Source organism: Somniosus microcephalus, chromosome 7 (genome assembly GCF_052327205.1).
Source record: "Somniosus microcephalus isolate GS21.2 chromosome 7, FLI_Smic_1.0, whole genome shotgun sequence".
NCBI lineage: Eukaryota > Metazoa > Chordata > Chondrichthyes > Squaliformes > Somniosidae > Somniosus > Somniosus microcephalus.
The window spans coordinates 164410101-164434591 of record NC_140993.1 but is presented as its reverse complement, the minus strand read 5'-3'; the positions used below and the strand labels follow the sequence as shown (position 1 = coordinate 164434591).

General features: G+C 42.6%; 1 protein-coding gene across 4 annotated transcripts in view; it reads left to right on the top strand.

Annotated features, from left to right (window-relative positions):
* LOC147114989 (junctophilin-1-like) overlaps positions 1 to 22697 on the top strand; it is a 237146-nt gene extending 214449 nt beyond the window's left edge. For 2 of the 4 annotated variants that reach the window (XM_085993182.1, XM_085993179.1), the window contains 3 exons: positions 15552 to 16198; positions 20456 to 20551; positions 20716 to 22697. In XM_085993182.1, the coding sequence (XP_085849308.1) occupies positions 15552 to 16198; positions 20456 to 20536 (728 nt within the window). In that variant the 3' untranslated portion in view covers positions 20537 to 20551; positions 20716 to 22697. The remainder of the gene's footprint in view (positions 1 to 15551; positions 16199 to 20455; positions 20552 to 20715) is intronic. The other 2 variants (XM_085993180.1, XM_085993181.1) reach the window with 2 other exon arrangements.
* Positions 22698 to 24491: the final 1794 nt, after the last annotated feature.

Sequence of the window (24491 nt, the reverse complement as noted above, 5' to 3'; positions counted from 1 at the left end):
AGCTGCACTCATCCAGACAAGTGGAGAGTACTCCATCAATTTCAATTTTATTTGTCACATAACCAAATACAACAAGTGAAATCCAGTCAGTGAAATGCTTTTTTCTTAACGAGCCGAGCGCACCAAGCAGCAAAGGACACTTCGCTGCTGGTACGCACGGAGCCCGCAAGGACGGCAGCCATCTTCATCGGCGCCATCACAATAGGGTCCGCTCTCGCCTTGCTCTGCCTTTCCCGCACTCCTGCCCGACAATCTTCAGCCGCCGTGGTACCGACGTCCCGGGGCCTGCTTCTCCCTGGCTCTCCTTCCACCCGGTATGACCTCCGAGCCTCCCATGGTGTCCGACCTTCCAGGGCCTGCTTTTCCTGCCCTTGGTCCGCTGGCCGCCTCCCCTCGTACCGGTTCGACCTCCGAGCCTCCTGCCGAGGAGCTGCCGGCCGCCGTCTTACAGCGGGTCGTCGTGGCCTCCATCGCTGCTTCTGCTGCCTCCCCGCCGACTCGCCGAACTCATCAGTGCCGATGCACAGCGTCTGTAGCGGGAGTGGGCCGACCGACTCGGGGTCGGTCACTTGTTTCCAGTAGTTCAGACGGGGGTTACAGATGTTCTCCGCTCCATCTCTGTCTCTTTTTAAACTGTTCTCCGTTCCGGATCTCGCTCTTTTTAAACTGTTCTCCGCTCCAGCTCTGGCTCTTTTTAAACTGTTCTCCGCTCCGGCTCTCGCTCTTTTTAAACTGTTCTCCGCTCCAGCTCTGTCTCTTTTTAAACTGTTCTCCGCTCCAGCTCTGTCTCTTTTTAAACTGTTCTCCGCTCTGGCTCTCGCTCTTTTTAAACTGTTCTCCGCTCCAGCTCTGTCTCTTTTTAAACTGTTCTCCGCTCCAACTCTGTCTCTTTTTAAACTGTTCTCCGCTCCGGCTGTCGCTCTTTTTAAACTGTTCTCCGCTCCAGCTCTGTCTCTTTTTAAACTGTTCTCCGCTCCGGCTCTCGCTCTTTTTAAACTGTTCTCCGCTCCGGCTCTCGCTCTTTTTAAACTGTTCTCCGCTCCGGCTCTCGCTCTTTTTAAACTGTTCTCCGCTCCGGCTCTCGCTCTTTTTAAACTGTTCTCCGCTCCGGCTCTCGCTCTTTTTAAACTGTTCTCCGCTCCGGCTCTCGCTCTTTTTAAACTGTTCTCCGCTCCGGCTCTCGCTCTTTTTAAACTGTTCTCCGCTCCGGCTCTCGCTCTTTTTAAACTGTTCTCCGCTCCGGCTCTCGCTCTTTTTAAACTGTTCTCCGCTCCGGCTCTGTCTCTCCTCCTTACCCCAGTCCCCCCCCCCCTCCTTACCCCAGTCCTCACTTGTGACTTGTGCCTTGTAGATGGTGGAAAGGCTTTGGGGAGTCAGGAGGTGAGACACTCGCCGCAGAATACCCAACCTCTGACCTGCTCTTGTTGCCACAGTATTTATGTGGAAAAATGTCCAAAGGTGCTTCACAGGAGTGTTATCAAACAAAATTTGACATTGAGGAATATAAGGGGATATTAGGGCACAGGTAGGTTTTAAGGAGCGTCTTAAAGGAGGAAAAAAGGTAGAGAGGCGGAGAGGTTTAGGGAGGGAATTCCAGACCTTGGGGCCTAGGCAGCTGAAGGCACAACCACCAGTGGTTGAACGATTAAAATCGGGGATCACAGAATCACAGAAACCCCACAGTGCAGATAGAGGCCATTTCGGCCCATCGAGCCTGCACCGACACATATCCCACCCGATCCCCGTAACCCCTACACCAACACATATCCCACCCTATCCCCGTAACCTCACGTATTTAATCCCCCTAACACTAAGGGTCAATTTATCATAGCCAATCAACCTAACTCGCACATCTTTGGACTGTGGGAGGAAACCGGAGCACCCGGAGGAAACCCACGCAAACACGGGGAGAATGTGCAAACTCCACACAGACAGTCGCCCGAGGCCGGATTCGAACCCGGGTCCCTGGCGCTGTGAGGCAACAGTGCTAACCACTATGCCACCATGCTGCCCATCTGCTCAAGAGGCCAAAATTGACAGAGCGCAGAGATCTCGTGGGATTGTAGAGCGAGAGGAGGTTACAGAGATAGGGTGGAGCGAGACCATGAAGTGGTGAGACCATGGAGTGATTTGAAATCGAGGATAAGAATTTTAAAATAGAGGCATTCCTTAACCAGGAGCCAATGTAGGTCAGCAAGCACAGGTGCGAGTTAGGACGCGGGCATCAGAGTTTTGGATGACCTCAAGTTTACGGAGGGAAGAACGTGGGAGGCCAGCCAGGGTGTGTTGGAATAGTCAAAGAACAAGGGAGTTTTCCCAGTGTCCTGGCTAGAATTTATCCTTCAACCAACACCTAAAACAAATGATCTGGCTATTTATTTCAATGCTATTTATGGAGCCTTGATGTCAGTAAATTGGCTGCCACATTTCCTACATTACAACAGTGACTACATTTCAAAAGTACTTCATTGGCTGTAAAGTGCTTTGGGACGCCCTGAAGTGGTGCAAGAAGCTATATAAATGCAAGTACTTTCTTTCTCTTAAAGTGAAGACTAGATAAATGTTTTAAGCAGAAGATGGTACAGAGCTATGGGGAGAAAGCAGAACAGTGGGATTAGTTCTGGACTGTGTTAGCAAAGAGCCAGCACAGATGTGATATGCTGAATGGCCTCCTTTTATGCTGTAAACCTCTATAATCCTATGGTTCCAAATAAAAAGCAACTATTGTTCATATCAGTCTTTGAGTTGCTACTGTTTATATGTCTCTACTTTGGAGAGGGATTTTGATTAAAGGCTAATTTATATTTTGTAACACTATGCACCGTTGCAAATATATTTGGTAAAGAAAGATGCAGATTTGTTTAATCTTTTAAGTTTAAATATTCCTTGGCTTTCAGTATAAAAACACATAGCCTAAACAGATGGGGCTGGATTTTCATTGAGAAGGCGGGTGGGAGGCGGGACTACAACTTTCGGGGTTGTCGTCCCGCCTCCATCGAGTTGTAGCCAACCCACGCGATTTTGACTTGATTGACCTTGTTGAGCCCTCCCAGTGGGCTCAGCAGGCCAATTAAGGGCCACCCGGCAACAGGTGACGTCACAGATTGATATTTCATCTGTCAAGACCTTTTGACAGATGAAATATCAGCGTTTGACAGCTGTTTGAAGCTGTCAACCACCGACAATCTGTACTCCAAGTTAATTCCTTCCTCTCGGGATGATTTAGAGATCTCTCCGGAACAGAAAGCTGAATGCTGCAATTTTTGACAGATTGCGGCCATTCTGCTTTCTGTGCTGGTGAGATGAGGGACTCCCGAGACCTGAAGGAAGGAAGGCTGTAAAGGTAAGTAAAACTTCTTTAAACACACCAAACACACTTACCTCTGCACTCATGCGCCCATCACTCACCTGAACACCGGACATCTCGACCCCTCCAAGCCCTCAGCCCGACGGCCCGCCTCGCTAACTTGGCGTGGTTTGGAGCCATCAGGAATCCCACACTTCAGGGATCAAAATAGGGATTAGGCTAAAAACTGTCTGTTAACATAACTACCTGTTAACAGGCAGTTAATTGGCACTAATCCCCTTCCCACCTCGGGGAGGCGGGTCCCAGTGCGAGTCGGGTATCTGCCTCCTTTGAAACTGGCTTGGGGGCGGGATGGGTTCGTGCCCCCGATTTCGGGATTTTTAACCCCCCCCCCCCCCCCACACACCTCCAATCCCGCCTCCACGGCCCAATGAAAATCCTGCCCATCGACTGTAAAAGTGAGAAGGTATTCCCCATGTTGCATTTAATTAAGTGTGGTATACGATGGAAACAGTTTACTTATTGATCTACCTGCAATGGGTACAAATAATACAATTTATTTTCCAGGAATCAATTAAAAAAGCACTTACCTCACTGTCTCTGGGAGCATCTATTAAAAACTTCTTTTGAAATATGCATAGCTCCCCACTTCCACACCCCCGCAACCATCCTTTGTAACAGTGTAACCTCTGACTCATCGCAAGCAACACCATAGGGGACCTGCTGGTATATACTGGTAATTCTTTTAACGATGGGAATGTCTTGTCAAAAGGATTTAGAAGTCTGGAGGCAAAAGCAACATCAAGTTCCTAAATTTTGTGAGTAATTGGGGATTGGGAGGGAGACAGGATGTGACAGTTTTATCACAAAATAGTCACATCTTTCTACCGCTATTGCCCCCTCCAAACATCACTAAGTGCAATATATAGGCTGGCAACTGAGGGATATTTGGGTTTGTAGGCACATGTATCACATAATTAAAAAACTATGCTATATAATAAAATATATCACATCCTCATGCATGTACTGAATATATTGAGAGACAAGCGATTTCAAACATCAGTGCAGAGAGTGGGAAATATTAGAGGGATCTTCTGAACAAAGCAGTTCTCTCTGGGTGAGCTGCTGCTCAAAATGTAAGATCTGTACATCTAAACAACTAAGTCATGAACTTAATGGCCCAGAAATTCGGGTCGGAGGCTTCCTGCGGGTGCAAGCCTCCGACCTGCACTTACCTTGCGCGCCGACCGTTGAGCTGTGGGCCTCCGTGGAATTGCAATCCTGGGCCTCCTCCAACTGCCGGCGCGCAGTGCTTGCGTATCCCAGGGGTGCAGTTAGTTCGATGCGTCCCCTAGGATCATGTGGGCCATGGAGAGCCAATGGTAGCAGGGAATGCTTCATTCATAAGTTTGACAGGAAGAGCTGTCAAACCTATAAATACTATAAGCCCCAAAACATCACTAAAACCTCAAATAAATTTTTTAAAAAGCACATTTTTAAAATAAACTATAAATTACATGAAATAACTATTTTAAACAATTTAAATTTTTGAAAAAATTAATTACATTTTCTGACGGGGCTAAAATTAAACTTTAAAGTATTTAAAATAATAAACGTGTGGAAAAAATGTTTTAATTTTAATTAATTCACCACTTACCTTGTTAAAAGCAGGCCTTGCAACTGCTTTTTACATGTCTAACTTCTGGAGACTTACCCTCCCGGAGAAACTTGGGAAAAAAACGTAAGTTCAATGCGCACGCGCTGCCTCTCCCGCGCACGTGTTCCACCTCTTAACCCCTTCTTTCGGGGGAACGGAAGTGCCGGTTTCCCGCGCATGCGCAGTGCATGCACGAAACGGCACTTTCTTTGGGCCTACGCGTGAGTACCCCGTGTGTACTCGCGCATTGGGACCCAAATTTCTGGGCCAATATGAAATGATGGTTTCTCCAATTGTGAAGCTACAATGTATATGGTGATGCAATCCATTGAGGAAGGTAGAGTTAAATCACATTTTGTAGAAATGTACATGCTCACCAATGCTCAGTTTGGATTCCGCCAGGTTGGGGGTAATATATTAGCATGGATAGAGGATTAGTTACGGACAGGAAACAGAGAGTAGGGTTAAACGGGTCATTTTCTGGTTGGCAGGCTATAACTAGTGGAGTGCCACAAGGATCCGTGCTTGGGCCGCAGCTATTTATAATCTATATCAATGACTTGGATGAACAAACCGGGTGTAATGTATCCAAGTTTGCTGACGATACAAAGCTAGATGGGAAAGTAAGCTGTGACACAAAGAGCCTGCAAAAGGGTATAGACAGGTTAAGTGAGTGGGCAATAAGGTGGCAGATGGAGTATAATGTGGGAAATGAGAGGTTATTCACTTTGGTCGGAAGAATAGAAAAACAGAATACTTTTTAAATGGTGAGAAACTATTAAATGTTGGTGTTCGGAGAGATTTAGGTGTCCTCGTACAGGAAACACAGAGGCTGGAATGTTCTTTACCTCAGCCGGTCTGGTGCGGCCGGTGTCCGTGGCGGGTTGCGATCCTGCTGCTGGCTCCATCCCGCCATAGAAAATGTTACCTTAATGGGGCCTATTAAACCCGCCCAGCGCATTACCCGGCCCAATGAGATGGAGCGGGTCTGGTGACGTCATTCATGAGGTGTTTTAAGCCGGGATCCTTAAAGGGACCCTGGCCACATTAAATTTTAAGTTTAATCTAACATTGTGGGTGTTGAATCTTTACTGTACAATAATATAATAATAGTTATATATGAGTGACAAAGAAATATTGTCATTAAGTAACATGACTCCATCTACAAATACGATCAAGAATATAATTCAAAAAGTATATTAATTAGGAAGTTATTGGTGCTTTAGTCACAAATCTATAGACATTTGTATCAGTAACTGGTACAAATAAAAGATGTGTGTGTATAGGTAATACATAAAATAAAGCCGATTTTAAATGTAATTTAAAGGGGTTGATTTACAATCTTATGCAAGTTCAGCGGAAGAGCTGCGGAATCCCTGACAAACTGTGTAAATGGTTCATAATGTGTTTCTAGGACTTTTGCAGCTCTTCCGTTGAAGTTAACAATGGACAAGTGAGAGAACCTCTGCAGAAATTCACCCTAAAGTCTCAGACTGAAAAATTAAATTAGTCATATTCAGGGACTGAATGCAAATTGAACCAGTGGAATGAATGATGAGAATGAAGTTGTTACGGTTGATGACTTGATTTAATGTGTAACTGGACAATCACAGTATACTGTGAGAAAAACCTGACCAGAAACAACACAAAAATTTATTTAAATGGTATATGTCATTTTTTTATAGTACAGATCAATTCACTGCAATTACTGTTCAGTTGGAAGGCAACCGTCGAGAATGGCCAGTGAAAAATGTATTTCCCTCACCATTTACATCCCTTCAGGAATTTCTGAATTAACATTTACCAGTAGCTTTTCAAGTAGAACAACATCTCCATCAATCTGTTAGCTGTTGTAATCAACATGGTTTTATTTTGGTTTGTTTTCCATGCTGTCAAGTAATCAGCTGGAGCAATGGCCATGGAACTCATGCCTCAGGTTGACAGACATGGTTCCTGAGCTCTGTGAATTCCGTGGCCATGCAGGGAAATTTAAAAGGTAGGAGGAAAAGCCTCTTAAGTGCCTGTAAAGTACCTCATGATTTTAATTGGGTCCCCGCCGCTGCAGGTCAGGTTGGCTCCATGATGACCGACGCGCCTGGAGGAAAGGCGCGTGGGAGCAAGTTGACGGCGGATTCCCGAGCCACTGTCCAAAAAAATAACACTCCCACCCAACCCACCATCAATCGTGCCCGCTACCACCACAGAAATTCAGCCCAGAGAGTTAGCATGCAAGTACAGCAAGCAATTAGGAAGGCAAATGGCATGTCGGCCTTTATTGCAAGGGGGTTGGAGTACAATGGTAAGGAAGTCTTGCTGCAATTGTACAGGACTTTGGTGAGACCACAGTGTTGGTCTCCTTATCTAAGGAAAGATATACTTGCCTTAGAGGCGGTGCAACGAAGATTCACTAGATGATTCCTGGGATGAGGGTTGTCCTGTGAGGAGAGATTGAGTAGTTTGGGCCTATACGCTGGAGCTTAGACGAATGAGAGGTGATCTCATTGAAACATAAAAGATCCTTGCGGGGGATTGACAGGGTAGATGCTGAGAGGTTGTTTCTCCTGGCTGGAGAGTCTAAAACTAGGGGGCATAGTCACAGGATAAGGGGTCGGCCATTTAAGACTGAGATGAGGAGGAATTTCTTCACTCGGTGGGGTAGAGAATTCCAAAGATTCATAGCTCTAAGGGCTGTGGATACTGAGTTGTTGAGTATATTCAAGGCTGAGCTAGATAGATTTTTGGACTCGCGGGAAATCAAGGGATATGGGGATCGGGTGGGAAAGTGGAGTTGAAGTCGAAGATCAGCCATGATCTTATTGAATGATGGAGCAGGCTCAAGGGGCCGTATGGCCTATTCTCCTTGTACCTTATAATTTAGTTTGCGGTAATTATCCTGATTTATCTTTTCCATACCATTAAACTATCTTATAAGTCACTATAAGAGCAGGCTCGAAAATCTGTAAGAGCAATATCTTGGCATAAGTGCCACAATACACTCGCCCAGGAACTCTGGCACTGACCCTACCAAAGTTTGCGAGGTCCGGGGATGATCACTTTATCTATATGTCTAAAGGAAAGCCTGTGAAGGCAGAGAGCATGACTGAGGTATGGAATGAGTACTTTGCATCTGTCTTCATGAAAGAAGAGGATGAAGTTAATGTCGGAGTAGAAGAGGGAGGAGTAGAGATTGGATAGGATAAAACTAGTTAGAAAGGAGGTGCTAATAGGTTTGCACAAGTCACCCGGTCCAGATGGAATGCATCTTAGGTTGCTAAGGGAAGCTAGGATGGAGATCGCAGAAGCTCTGAACACAATCTTTCAATCCTCCTTGGATATTGGAGTGCTGCCAGAGGACTGGAGGATTGCAAATGTTACACCCTTGTTCAAAAAAGGAGAGCGGGATAAACCTGGTAACTACAGGACAATCTGTCTAATGTCCGTGGTGGGAAAACTACTAGAGACCATTGTCAAGGACAAAATTAATTCTCTCTTGTAGAAGCATGGGTCAATAAAGGACAGCCAGCAAGGATTTGTTGAAGACTAACCTGATTGAGTTCTTTGATGAAGTAACAGAGAGGGTTGATGGAGGTACTGCAGTAGATGTTGTGTATATGGACTTTCAGAAGCATTTGATAAAGTATCTCATAACAGACTTATTCGGAAAATAGAACCACATGGTATTAAAGGGACACTGGTAACTTGGGTACGAAATAGGCTAAGGGATAGGAGGCAGAGAGTAGTGGTGAACAGATGTTTTTCTGACTGGAGAGAAGTAAGCAGTGGGGTTCCCTTGGGGTTGGTATAAGTATCATTGCTTTTTTTGTTATATATAAATGACCTGGACTTTGGTATAGGTTGTACAATTTTGAAGTTTTCGGACAATACAAAACTTGGCAATGTAGTAACTAGTGAGCATAATAGTAGCAGTCTTCATAAAATCATAGAAATATATGGCACAGAAGGAGGCCATTTGGCCCATCGTGTCTGTGCTTGCCAAAAAAGTGTTATCCAGCCTAATTCCACTTTCCAGTTCTTGGTCCATAGCCTTGTAGGTTATGGCATTTCAAGTGCATATCCAAGTACTTTTTAAATGTGATGAGGGTTTCTGCCTCTACCACCCTTTCAGGCAGTGAGTTCCAGACCCCCACCACCCTCTGGGTGAAAAATGTTGTCCTCAACTCCCCTCTAATCCTTTTACCAATTACTTTAAATCCATGCCCCTAGTTATTGACCTCTTTGCTAAGGGAAATAGGTGCCTTTATCCACTCTATCTGGGCCCCTCATAATTTTACACACCTCAATTAAATCTCCCCTCAGCCTCCTCTGTTCCAAAGAAAACAACCCCAGCCTATCCAATCTTTCCTCATAGCTAAAGTTCTCCAGTCCTGGCGACATCCTCTCAAATCTCCTCTGTACACTCTCTAGTGCAATCACATCTTTCCTATAATGTGGTGACCAGAACTGTACGCAGTACTCTAGCTGTGGCCTAACTAGTGTTTCATACAGTTCAAGCATAACCTCTCTTCACTTATATTCTATGCCTTGGCTAATAAAGGAAAGTATTTCATATGCCTTCTTAACCACCTTATCTACCTATCCAGCTACCCTCAAGGATCTGTGGACATGCACTCCTCTGTTCCTCTACACTTCTCAATATCCTACCATTTATTGTGTATTCCTTTGCCTTGTTAGCCCTCCCCAAGTGCATTACCTCACACTTCTCCAGATTAAATTCTATTTGCCACTTTTCTGCCCACCTGACCAGTCCATTGATATCTTCCAGCAGTCTACAGCTTTCCTCCTCACTATCAACCACACAACCAATTTTTGTATCATCTGCAAACTTCTTAATCATGAAGTCTAAATCATTGATATATACCACAAAAAGCAAGGGACCTAGTAATGAGCCCTGCGGAACCCCACTGGAAACAGCCTTCCAGTCACAAAAACACGTGTCGACCATTAGCCTTTTCTTCCTGCCCCTGAGCCAATTTTGGATCCAACTTGCCGCTTTCCCTTGGATCCCATGGGGTTTTACTTTTTTGACCAGTCTGCCATGTGGGACCTTGTCAAAAGCCTTGCTAAAATCCATGTAGACGACATCAAACATACTACCCTCATCGACCCCCCGCCCCCTTGTTACATCCTCAAAAAATTCAGTCAAGTTAGTCAGACACGAACTTCCCTTAACAAATCCATGCTGACTGTCCTTGATTAATCTGTGCCTTTCTAAATGATGAATAATACTGTCCCTTAGAAACTTTTCCATAATTTGCCCACCACTGAGGTTAGGCTGACTGGCCTGTAATTACTCGGTCTATCCCATGCTCTCTTTTTAAACAACTGTACAACATTAGCAGTCCTTCGGCAGCACACCTGTAGCCGGAGAGGATTGGAAAATGGTGGTTTTCAGGAGGACATAGACAGACTGGTGAAATGGGCAGACACATGGCAATTTAATGTGGATCAATGTGAAGTGATGTACTTTTAGAGAAACAACGTAAGAGAGGCAGTATAATCTAAATGGTGCTATTTTGAGGGGTGGTGGTGTAAGAATAGAGGGTCCTGGGGGTGCATATTCACAAATCTTTGAAGGTGGCAGGGCAAGTTGATAAGATGGGATACTTGGCATTGTAAATAGGGGCATTGAATACAAAAACAAGGAAGTCATGCTAAACCTTTACACATTTCTGGTTCGGCCTCAGCTGGAGTATTGTGTATAATTCTGGGCACCACACTTTATGAAGGATGTCAAGACTCTGGAGAAGGTACAGGGGGAGGTTTACCAAGATGATAAGTTATGTGGAGAAATTGAAGAAGCTGGGATTATTCTTCTTAGAGCGGAGACCTAATGGAGGTCGTCAAAATTATGAGGGCTTTTGATAGAGCAAGTAGGGAGAAACTATTTCCTCTGGCAAGTGGGTCAGTAACCAGAGGTCATATATTTAAAATAATTGGCAAAAGAACCAGAGGGGAAATGAAGAGAAATGTCTTCACACACAGGGTTGTTAAGATCTGGAACTCTACCTGAAAGGATTGTGGAATCAGATTCCATAGGAACTTTTAAAAGGCAACTGGACATGTTCTTGAAGAGGACTAATTTGCAGGGATATGGGGAAAAAGCTGGGCTGTGGGACTAAATTGGACAGCTTTCAAAGAACTGGCACAGGTGTAATGGACTGAATGACCTCCTGTGTAAGATTCTAAGTATTAACCCATTTACGTTGAACAAGTAAAACTCTATAATAGCAGAGGGAGGAATTTCAGACCAATGTGTTAAGCATTCATCCTATGGACCACATTTTCAGGTCATTTTGATTCTCTATTTGATTCCGTTTATTCTTTTACTCCAACAGTAAGCCTGAGCCAATTTCTTCAGTACAAAAATCTCTTCGTTGCTACTTTTCTCATCTTATTTTTTTTGTTTGTTGTACCTTGCTAATCTTTTTATGTTTGCATTTTGTTCTCCTTTTATCTTCATTTGTTTCTTTCCCCATCTTAAAAGTTTCATCTTATCTCTTGATTCTTACTTGAATCTCCTTTTTGTTTTACTTTCTTCTTCACCTTTGTTGTGTTTTTGAACTTTGTTGTCATCTTCTGTCATTTACAGAATTCATTTGACTATTTTTGTTTTCTTACTTTTGAATATTTACCTAAATGTACTAAAACCTACAAATCTGGCATCAGCAAAGCAGATTACTCACCTGGCGAGTGATGAACTCTATGTTGCTCTATATTTTTCAAAGAAACACTGCAAAATACTTTAAATGTTTCAATTTTCAAAAAAGACGGCCATGTAACGCTGCTGTTGGTGACACCTATTGCCCGCAATTTGCAGTCCTGATGACAGCGAACTGGGAGCGTTCGCCATCATTTCACCTTTCAAATTAACCCCAACTTCAGGATTTAACACATGCGGTCTGTCATTCACTGCTCCTCCATAAGCTGTGCTGTGCCCTCCCTCCTTCCCCACCGCCCCCCACCCACAGAGCTGGCAATCAGAATCATGGAAACTGATGAAAGCTTTGGCTCTTCTGCAGTAAATACGCTGTGAAATACCCCATTAAAAGTTAGACCCTTTGGATTAGGGGTTTTAACAGCATATTGACTGCTAAACAAAGGTTATGGCCCTGTAAACATAGAAACATAGAAGATAGGAGCAGGAGTAGGCCATTCGGCCCCTCGAGCCTGCTCCACCATTTAATGAGATCATGGCTGATCATCCAAATTCAGTACCCTGTCCCTGCTTTCTCCCCATATCCCTTGATCTCCTTAGCCTTAAGAAATATATCTAACTCCTTCTTGACTATATTTAATTAATTGGCCTCGACTGTCTTCTGTGGTAGAGAATTCCACAGGTTCACCGCTCTCTGGGTGAAGAAATTCCTCCTCATCTCAGCCCTAAATGGCTTACCCTTTATCCTTAGACTGTGACCCCTGGTTCTGGACTCCCCTGCCATTGGGAACAACCTTCCTGCATATAGTCTGTCTAGTCCTGTTAGAATTTTATAAGTTTCAATGAGATCCCCCCTCATTCTTCTAAACTCCAGCGAATATAAGCCCAATCGACCCAATCTCTCCTCATACGTCATTCCTGCCATCCCAGGTATCAGTCTGGTGAATCTTCGCTGCACTCCCTCCATGGCAAGAACATCCTTCCTCAGATAAGGCAACCAAAACTGCACACAATACTCAAGGTGTGGTCTCACCAAGGCCCTGTACAACTGCAGCAAGACATCCTTGCTCCTGTACTCGAATCCTCTCGCTATGAAGGCCAGCATACCATTTGCCTTCTTAACCACCTGCTGCACCTGCATGCTTACCTTCAGCAACTGGTGCACAAGGACACCCAGGTCTCGTTACACTTCCCCTTCTCCCAATCTATTGTCGTTCAGATAATCTGCCTTCCTGTTTTTGCCACCAAAGTGGATAACCTTGCATTTATCCACATTATACTGCATCTGCCCAATCACCCAACCTGTCCAAATCACAATGGAGTTTCTCGGCATCCTCCTCACAGCACACACGCCCACCCGGCTTTGTGTCATCTGCAAACTTGGAGATATTACACCTAATTCCCTCGTCTAGATCATTAGTATATATTGTTAATAACTGGGGTCTTAGCACCGGTCCCTGTGGTACCCCACTAGTCACTGCCTTCCACTTGGAAAAAGACCCATTTATTCCAACTCTTTGCTTCCTGTCTGCCAACCAGTTTTCTATCCAAGTCAGTACCTTACCCCCAATCCCATGTGCTTTAACTTTGCACGCTAGTCCCTTATGCGGGACCTTATCGAAAGCCTTCTGAAAGTCCAAATACACCACATCCGCTGGTTCTCCCTTATCTATTCTACCAGTTACATCCTCAAAAAATTCCAGTAGATTAGTCAAGCACGATTTACCTTTTGTAAATCCATGTTGACTTTGTCCGATCCTGTCACTGTTTTCCAAGTGCTCTGCTATTATATCTTTTATAATGGACTCTAGCATTTTCCCCACTACTGATGTCAGGCTTACCGGTCTATAATTCCCCGTTTTCTCTCTACCATCTTTTTTGAATAGTGGGGTTATATTAGCTACCCTGCAATCCATGGGAACTGTTCGAGTCTCTCGAATTTTGGAAGATGACCAGCAATGCATCTACTATTTCTAGGACCACTTCCTTAAGTACCCTAGGATGTAGATTATCAGGCCCTGGGAGTTTATCGGCCTTCAATCCCGTCAATTTCCCTAACACCATTTCCCTACAAATACTGATTTCTTTCAGTTCCTCCCTTTCACCAAATCCTATGTTCCCTGACATCTCTGGGAGTTTATTTGTCTCCTCCTTTGTGAAGACAGAACCAAAGTATGTATTTAATTGGTCTGCCGTGTCTTTGTTCCCCATTATAAATTCCCCTGATTCTGACTGCAAGGGACCTACGCTTGACTTTACCAATTTTTCTCTTCACATATCCATAGAAGCTTTTACAGTCAGTTTTTATGTTCCCTGCAAGCTTACTCTCATACTGTATTTTCCCCCTCTTAATTAATCCCTTTGTCCTCCTTTGCTGAATCCTAAATTCCTCCCAATCCTCAGGTTTGCTGCTTTTTCTGGCCAATTTATATGTTCTCTCCTTGGATCTTATGCTATCCCTAATTTCCCTTGTTAGCCAATGTCGAGTCACCTTTTTTGTTTTATTTTTATGCCAAACGGGGATGAACAAATTCTGTAGTTCATCCATGCGATCTTTAAATGTTTGCCATTGCCTATCCACAGTCAACCCTTTAAGTAACATTCCCCAATCCATCCTAGCCAACTCGCGCCTCATACCATCGTAGTTTCCTTTATTTAAATTCAGTACCCAAGTCTCTGAATTAACTACTTCACTCTCCATCTTAATGAAGAATTCTATCATATTATGATCGCTCCGACCCAAGGGGCCTCACACAACAAGATTGCTAATTAATCCTTTCTCATTACATAATACCCAGTCTAAGATGGCCTGATCTCTAGTTGGTTCCTCGACATATTAGTCCAGGAAACCATCCCGTATACACTCTAGGAATTCCTCTTCCACAGTATTGTTACTAATTTGGTTAGACCAATCTATATGTAGATTAAAGTCACCCATGATAACTGCTGTGCCCTTATTGCACGCATCTCTAATTTCCCGTTTAATGCCATCCCCAACCTCGGCATTACTGTTTGGGGGTCTGTATACAACTCCCACTAACATTTTCTGCCCCTTGGTATTTTTCAGCCTATACAGATTCCACGTCATCAGAGTAATATCCTTCCTTACTATTACTGTAAAAATAATTTTAATTTTGTGGAGTGTCAAATTTATCTATTTTAATAAAAAATTTAACATTTTTAGAAACTTAAAAAAAAAAAATCAGGTTTGCCTTTGCCCCATGTGAGCGCCCCAATCTTTGTTTTGCTCTCTAACACTTTTTAAAAAGTTAGAATTTTAGGAGCTTACCCACTTCTTGGTTCGCTGTCTGTGAGAATTCTGCATTTTGATTGGCTGCTAAACGTCACAGCAGCCCTTTGCTGGGAATCCCCAATTACTTCCATCGATTTCAATTACGCGTCAGAAAACCTGAAATTCTCGCCACAGAGATCTTTGTGCGAAGCTTACATCGGGGCCAGTGGCGAAAACCTTTACTTCGCCGCTGACCGCAAATTCTGGGCCAAATCCTGGTGACAACCCGCAAGCAAGTCACAGCTTGAGAATGTGGCCCTCAACGATACGTTAGTGAGTACCCTGGGTTTAGAAGGACCCTTGCCTCCCACCGAATTATGGCTTCAAAGGCTACCAGCTCTTCCAACCCTGATTGTCTAAATATTTGTGTCAAATTTCTCTAAATTCCACAAATGTAATATTTTTAGTAATTATCCATTTTACAATTTTTTTTTTTTTTTTAAACAGCTATTTTTCACATATCTGTAAAGGGCATACATTTTAATTAAATGTTAGTCATTGTTGTTTAATCATTATATTAAAATTAATTCATTCATTTTCCTTCTTCGTCACTTTCTCCCCTCACTATTACCCTTTCCCTAATTATTGTTTCATCACAATTCTTTTCCTCTTTCTCTAGGTCTAGATTACATTAAACAGAGAATGCAGGAGGCAATGGGATATACAGAGAAGAAAGAAGAGCCTCCACCTCCACAAGAAAAGAAACCATCTTCAGCAAATAACAGTCCTCATTTCTACAGAAAAGGTACAACTCCACCACATACTCCTGGACACAGTCCTGGCCCTACACCACCTCCTTCACCACCAATATACAAGAAAACTCCAGATACCAGCTGGAATAAAGGCTCTGCCAGCAATGTAAACAAGGATTTATCAGGAGCTTCAGGGAATAGACCATCATCAAAAAGTGCCGGCAAGATAATTACTAAGCAAGGGAGCGAGTGGAAACAGCACAAGTCAGCGGTTTACACTCCCACCACTGCTGGCAATGGCCAGTTACATAGCGCATACCATAGTTACTTTGTGCGCACAGATGTAAAACTGCCACCTGAAGAGCCGGAGGAACAGGCTAATCCTTCACCAATGGCGCTCGGAAGGTTACCGCCACCGCCAAAACCAATGCCTGCAAGGTCTTCTGTCAAAGAAACTAAATCTGAGCCAAAATTGAAGAAACAGTTATCCATTGTTGTTCCTGAACCAAAGAAACTATCAAAATCTCAATCACGTGGAGTTAGTGTGGAAGAAACAGAAGAAATTGTAGAGTCGGTATGTATCCATCATTTTTTTATCACTTAGTTTTCCATAGTATCCTGTAAAGTACCACTAAGGGAAAAATAGAAAGGTTATTCAGACTAATCCTACAGCAATTTCTGTACCTGACATAACCAGAGCATATCATATGTCACCAGCCAGCCTTGTTCAAGTCTTTGAGATCATCCAACTGCTTCACCTGAGAAAAGAGACCTTGTAGGTGTTTCAAAAAATATTTCCAGAAGTATAAAACTAACAAAGATTAACTCTTCAGAGCTGAAGAAAATCTGTTAAATAATAACCACATTTTTGGTACATTTTGGCAATACCAGATTGCCAGACAAAGTGCCCCAATAGCACCAGTACTGGCACGGGCAACAGAACCTATAACTTAAATGATCCTGTCCCAGGAATTTGGGGCAGGATTAAGGCAAGGTGAAACAGAACAGTAATTCTACCCTAAATCCTTCCTCAATGCACCAGCAATGGGCAATGTTTTTTCCACCTGCCTATTCCTCTGTTTCCCGTGCTCCCCTAGAAATTCTTTCAGTTTCACCACCTATATGGCCAATGAAATGTATGCCTGCAGGAAGCAAGCATACCTGGTATACAGGGCCCTCAATGCCATTTTGAAATGACAATCGATTGCAGAGCGAGCGATTGCCATTTGGAAACCAGCTGATCAGAAAGAAAAAGCTTTTTGGGACTACACTGAATTTGGCTAATTCTGACCCAGTGGGCTCCTGTGACCTGGGACAGGTGGCTGGCTGAGAACTGGTGTTTGCTGCTGGTTATGGATGGATAGTTACCGGTGGCAGGCTGCTGTTGATTGGTGGCTGGCTGGCTGGCCTTCCTGCTCTGCAAGGTTCAGGTACAGGGCTCCTGGCTGGTTGTACTCACTGAGCCATCAAGGGAGCTTATTTTCAGTGGTTTTGTGCCTCATGATATAGTGTGCACATCATCAAATATTTCTGTGTATTTAAGTCTTCTCCAGAACAATGGAAAGTGTACAAAGTAAAGCGTCAAAAATCCCTAGGGAGAAGAACTCTTTGGTATGATCAACAGGAGGGTTTTCAAACTGGGGTCCGTAAAGACATTCCCGGGGGTCTGCGACAAAAAAACGATTCGCTGCTGAACGGGGGGTGAATGGCTACCATGGCGGCGGCGGCAGTGCGCTGCAGGATGAAGAGGAGAAGGAGGGAGGGAAAAGGACTGCGGGCCAGCAGTGGGCGCAATGCCGCCGCCAGTAACGAGTCGGAGGCGGAAAAGCACAGGACCTACTGTTTGGAGAGGAAGCGAACGTCTGTAAGCAAAGATCCCGTCCCGACTACCAGCTGGCTGCAGCAGCGCTGGGATACAGCCAAAAAGAATACGCCCCGTAAGTTGGACATAACATGACATTAGATCTGTTTGTCCACGGGCAAGGGTTGCCCAAAGAACAAATCTGACATAATAATCTGAGCAGCATTTGCATACACTGAATAACCAATTCATTTGTAATTTTTAAAAATCAATGCTTTACAATCACTATCATTTTATACATACATACTTGAGGGATTCGCGTTTTGTAAATGCCACCATAGCTATATTGCAATTTATTGTCAGAAGATCCTGGTACAGTATCAATACAAGGGGGCAATGATAATTTAGATGAGGGGTCCGTGATTGCTAATCCATTTGAAAAGGGGTCCTTCAACCAAAAAGGTTTGAGAAGCATTGATCTACAGCAAACACAATTCTAAAATTGCCACTACTGTCCCATGACCCCTTCCCTTCCATTTTAGTACTGAAAGCGAGGTATCTACCTCCAGCCTGGTATTTCTTGCTCACTGTCCTGCTGTGGATCCTGCACTTCAAAAAGGTACGTGATAAAAATTGAGTACTGGGTAAAGGAGCCAATTTATCCTTCGACTTCCCATGAGCAAACTCACGGAATATCAATTAGTCTCCTAAAAAGAACACTGGTACTTTGAGAAGTATTCAAAAGGCGAAAGATGATTCCAGGACTTGTCGGGCTCAAGTTATTTGCATTGGGAAAAGAGATGGAGGTGGAACATAATTAAGGTTTTCAAACTGATGAGAATTTGGTCAACATTTGGATTTTTTTTCTTCACTACTTTCGGAATGAGGAACCATAGGATATTTAGTATCTAGCCTGATGTTTGGATTACTGAAGAGTGAACTAAATTAAGTGAATGACCTTTTTATTTATTCCTAATCTTTTAGCCGCTTTTTGGGATCTGCAGAATAATGTTGGTTTACCACGAAAGAAATGGGTTGGTTTTCCAGTTCTCCAGCTGTTTTTCCTTGTAATCCCGTCCTATACATTGATTTTGTCGTTTAAAAAATAATTTCAGAAAGCCAATTTGAAAATTTAGTAGCTCGATCATTTCAAAGAAGTCCCCCATCCCCCCCACCCTCACCCTCCAACTTAGAGATGCAAGGGCCAATTTTAATTCCCAGTTCGGGAGTCTTCATCGGAGGCCTGGGAGATTTTAACGCATTCGTGTTTCCAAAAAGAAAAGGCAAAAAACATTTTTTAAGAAGGCCCTTCTGGAAGCCCACTTTATATTTTAATTTGAAACCACCTTTATAACCATTTATTCCTGCCCACAGAGATCCCTTAAGATGTGCTAATTTACTCAAATCCCATTGGTGGATGTTCTGATCCCAACATGGATACTACAACTGAGTCTGGAGTATAAGCAGCAAGGAAGTTGAAGCAGCAGCTTTCAATTCTGTCCAGCAAAGTTTTAATTTTATATACTTTATTAACAAAAAAACTTGATATGTATTTAACGTGCTATTTTGCTGATTATTGATTTTTAACTTTGTCATGACCATTAACTTTATTTTAGCAGCAAAAAGATAAGTACATTAGAAATAATAAAATGGCAAAAGTCCATTCAGCCCATCAAGCTTCCAGCTTCCATCAAGATATAGGCCCTGAAAGCTCTCAGCATTTCTGGGGCCTAAAATCAGGACAACTGGCCAACAAATTTTGGTGGAAGCCATTTTTTTGCTCCAAAAAATGAAAGGCCCTAATTTCCAACTGTGATTTGGTCCTTCCAGCGACCCACCCACCATGTGCCTAATTATCATATATTTAAATGAGGGCCAATGGTGCCATAGCCCTGAATTTCTTGTATTTACAAAAAGCAAATTATTGCAGATGCTGGAAATCGGTGGGGGGGGAGGAGGGGCTGGGGAAGAGAATACTTTTGCAACTCACCACATGGAATTTCAGGGCCATGCCATGTACCCTATGGGTGACAGTCCATACCACCTATTTAATCTCCTGAGGGAAAGTTGTGTATGAGTACTCCCCAGTCTCCATAGATAATCAGCCAAACCCTCAGAGTCCCCGGCAGTCTTTCCAGGCAGCATTATCCCTTCTCCCACCATTATGGCTCATGAACTATTCGATCATTTCCCTCTATACTTATCTCTCAAACAACCAATCGTGCTCCCAACCAGACATTTCGCCAACTCCTTTTTGGAGGAGTTAATTGACTCAGCCTCAACTACAGTTCCTGGGTGCCTGTTCTGTAAACAATGGAGGAAGTAACACGGGTTGAGTAGTACTGTATTTCAGAATCATGTTAAAAATGTTACACATGAATTGAGGAGGTGACAAGCAAACCAAAACATAGCATGGTGAATTACTGGGGTTTAAAAAATATATATTATCGATTAGGTTTAAATGAAGTTCAGCCTGCATAAGTCATTCCAGTGGTATAGTGTACACCTTTTTGCTCCATCTCTTATTTCTCTCCCCCTGCAAAGATAAAAACCTGTTTGCAAGGTCCTTGTCCCTTTTACTTTGGGGGGGGCGGGGAGGGTTTGCTATAAGCCCCATTTAATTACAGGTTGTCTCATATGCCATTATTTCCTGTTAGTTGAGGGCTGTTTTTGAAAATGTGGTTTCATTCATTCAAACCGGAGTTAATTTTCATTGTGAGTCAGAATGCATTTGACTGATGTTGAATCCCATTTTATCAATAGGTCCTTACATATTCAAATATATTATTAAAGAGTCCAGTAAAGTTTATATTAAATGTAATTGTAGCACCTTCTGGGTTGTTGTCAACTTGACCTGCAGGATTTAGAAATTACTAATTTTATATTGTGTAATACAGTGCTAGTTTGAAAAGAAGCCCTTTGGAAAGAAAATGGACGGATGAAATGTTTTAAAAGATATACTAAAATTGTACTGCTAAAATAACTTGCACCAGTCACATTAATAACAAAGCTTCTTTACAAAAATTACAGAGTCCAAATACAATCTTGGTCATCCTGGTTATGCTGTTGAATATTGGTTTAGCTATTCTTTTTGTCCATTTCCTGACTTGACAAGAATTTGCCAAGGTAAGAATTTAATTTTCTTTGTCAAAGATTGCACTATAAAATTTTCAGCAACAATTTATCCTCTTATCACCATTAAACTGTTCATTTTTTCTTGTCTAACTTTAGCTGTGCCTGAATGTGATTCAACATAGTTATTTAATGATCTAACTGTTTTGACCCTTCAGTGAAGTCCTGAAAACTAAGGGTGTTAGCCCACAGTTCTCTACAGTTGTGCCATCAGCCTTATTATTGACACCAGACATGCTGAGACACAGGGAAAGAGGCTTGGAATTGGTGTGGGACTCAGGAAAGATGAGACATGGAAATTAAGTCAGGGGCTGATGTGTGCCCTGGCGATGATTTGTGGCTCTGGATCCTCTGAAAACTGAAGCAAGTGGCCATGTTGGAAAAATCTGCTGAACCAGCCTAACCACTGAAGTGCATGGCTGCTCCCATCTGCTCTAGTGGAGTGTGACTTAACTGGAAATGTACAGACTGCACTTTTGTTGATGGACGCTAACAGCTGCCTTACTTTTTTACTGTCTTGACGTTTAGTTGGGAGAAGGGAACGGCTGCCAGAGGAATGTGGTTGGAGGATTCTGTGCTGTGGATACAATTTCCAGTGGTCTCTCCAATCTCGTTAGAAGAAGTACATTAGCAGCATCACTCAACCAGTCTTATTCCATTACCTGCTGCTCTTAACATCTTGTACAGTGTTCTGGGAGATTATTTTGAAAAAGTTCACCATTTTTGCATGAAAATTATACATTTTCTGTCACAGATTAAACTTTTTTGTCTAATGTTTAGAGCATTTATTTAGATCAACCTGAGTTCATTTCCTTTGCTTTCAGTGACTGAATTAGGAGCCTCCATTTAATTTATATGATTACTGAAGTGCTGGTGACCAGTAACCCAAATTTTCATACCTGTCAACACTGAGAAACCACCAGTTAAGATGGGGGGGTTTTTTGCATGTAGAATTTTTTTTTAAAGTGAAGTAAATTTTATTGTGTTGAATACATTCAGGTAGAGCATTGTAATTTGAATGTTAACAAAGCTGATGCCTTTATAAGTCTTCAGAAATGATAATGTTTACCTCAAGCATATTAGCCTGTAAGGACATTTTTTTTGGAATGTTTGTTGAATCTTTGTGTCTTAATTATTTTAAATGACACTAATTAATGTGGTCAAAGATTATTTCTGTACCATTACCTTGTATCACCCTTCATGTTATTGTGTTGGCATGTTTATTTCAAAAGGTTGGGTATTTGGTGTGGTTAATTTTAGACTAGATTTATTTTAATCTCAAACGCAAGGGCTGGATAACTTTTTTAAAAATTATATATAAGTGTTAAAGAAAGATTTCATATTCCACAAGTACTGAATTTACATGTAAACTGTTATTTTGCATGGTTTAGTGCAAAATGTTGTCATCGGTACACAATTTCAATTGGCAACATGAAGACGGTACTGTCTGTGGAGTGTATAGATGCTACATAATTTATTATCTGAAATCAGGCTGATTTCAGATCAGTAATAGCTGGTGTTTTTTGCAGAGGTGTTTTCAGAATCCTGTGTGTGTGACCAGTGTGAAATGAAGAAGAAAATTACAAAGACAGAAAACGCGAATTGTCGCCAATGTACAGCAAATCTGACCATGCTTCAAATGGAAATTTAACTCACAAATATGTCTTTGGGTCAGTGCAAATGTAATAAAAGCTTATGTAAAACTTTTTGTCTGGCACAAAAATCAAGAGTTGTTGGAATGTTTTTTGAAATGAAGTTCACTTTAGTAATTTAATTTAAAAAAAAAAAGGATTTTCTTATATTAAAATCATGAGCTTTTTTAAGAAGCATGAGCCAGAAACTGCTGGCACTTTTCTAAATGTATACAGCTCTATTTTAGCATGGATCCTTTTTTTCTTTTTTAAAAATAAATGACATGCTATACACTGCTTTATATTTATCAAACGATGCTCCAAGTGGACAACACTTGACAGTTGTCAATAAATTGTTATATATTCTAACACTTTGAATGTCTTTTTCTGGTGTTTTGAAATTCAGAATTCTTTAATTCTGTTCTTTGTAAACTTATGATCCTTTATTTGTTCTGTACAGTTTTCTTGACTGTAATTGCTTGAGAATAAAACGATTATTTGTTCCTACAGTCACGCTGTGTGTGCCAGTTATCTGAATGCCAGCCACATGTTACTCAGATATTCGCTCCTTGATCACCGTCACATTTTCAGGATCTTTTAACCAATTTTGCTCAAAAAGGTTTTGGAAAAGGAGTTACTTTTAATGTTTTCAAAGCATAGTGTATTCACATTTTTCAGGTGCAGAAAGGGGACCAAAAGCACCAATTTCACAGTGCTGTCTCCCACACCACAAGTGCACCTCAAATACCTCAATTTGGGGTCGGACAATGTTCCTGGCGGCCACTTAAAAAGGAGTCAGGTCCCTTTCATATGTTAATGAGGGGCCTAACACCAGTTTTGGGTCCCCTCCCAGAAATTTGGCTGCCCTGAGTGGAGTAGACATCGGGCCTGCACGGCTCAGGTTTTCTGGATATGGGTGTAGCCCAGCAAGCAGCTGCCACCAAAAAAGGTAGGGGGTTTTTTTAATGGTTGATGCGGAGCCAGGAGGAATGGGTTTGCTCCTCCCGGCTCCACAGCACTCCTGAGGGCCGCTGCCAGCCTGCAATAGGTTCCCAATTGGCCTCTCCCAACCCACACCCGGACTTATCTGAGGGCCGTTGCCGAGAGTGCCGGGAGGCAAGCGACACAAAATTCAACTATTGCAAATAGGCGAGCTGCCTCTGGAGGCGTGATAGACATCAGCAATACGCCTAAATTAGTGAAATGAGGCCCGAGATCCAATTTTGGGCCATCTGGTGAGGCACACACACCGTCAGTTATGAACCCGAAAATGGGACATAACCAATTTCCATCCCAAATTCTTTTTTAAATGGGCACAGAGACGATAAGTAGTTAAGATGCCAATGAGCTAGCGTTTACGTTATTTCTCCATTGACTGTAAATAATAAGCAATCCTTTAACTACTGTGGCAATTGAAAAATACCACATACCCATTGTTTTGGAAGGCCTTTGATCCGTTTTCTGGCTGTGGCCAGTGCGAGAAGGAAATACCGAAACACAGCTATATCCAGCCATTTGGGATCCTGAAACCAAATGCTGCGAGGCAGTCAGGTAGTAAAGGCTGCAACAGGTTGGAGTGCAAGAGAAAGCAGTGAGAAATCATTTTGTTTAACTCAAGCCAGATGACCCAGTGATGTGGTGAATCATAGTGTGTTCACAATTGTATTATTACGTAAAGACAAGTTGTACTGATAAAACCAAGTGACTCTAATCATAACTCTTGCTCTGTATGTTTACTCGTAGTGAAATAAAGCACCTTAATAAATTGTATCAAACTCCGTCTCACCAAGTGATTGGTTGCTTGGTTCACCTTCAGAGAGAAGTTCCTGTGCAAAAGATCTGAATATTTGGTTCAGGTTGCAAGAGGGGTACTATTGTTACACTTCTGATTATGCTATCATACAAGTAGATGTAGGATAGGCAGCATCTGTTGAAGAGAGAAACAGATTTAACATTTCGTTAACTCTGTTTCTCACTCTACAGATGTGCCTGACCTGCTGAATACTTCCAGCATTTTCTGTTTTTATTTCAGATTTCCAGCATCTGCAGTATTTTGCTTTTGTGGATGTAGGATAGTGTGTGTCGACTAAGAAAGTAGGCTGCTTAGACAACTTGTGGCTGCGACTGACAGCACTGAACCTAAAAAGGTAACTGGTCTGACCGCTCATGTTGTCCTTTGCACTTTTGACGGTGCAGTACACTGGTATCACTGCAAAATCACACCTGGTAAGATGCAGTTTTTTCCTTTTATTTCCCATACAGATTTCCCAGAGTTGGCTGGGCCATGGAGGAAGGAATAAAGA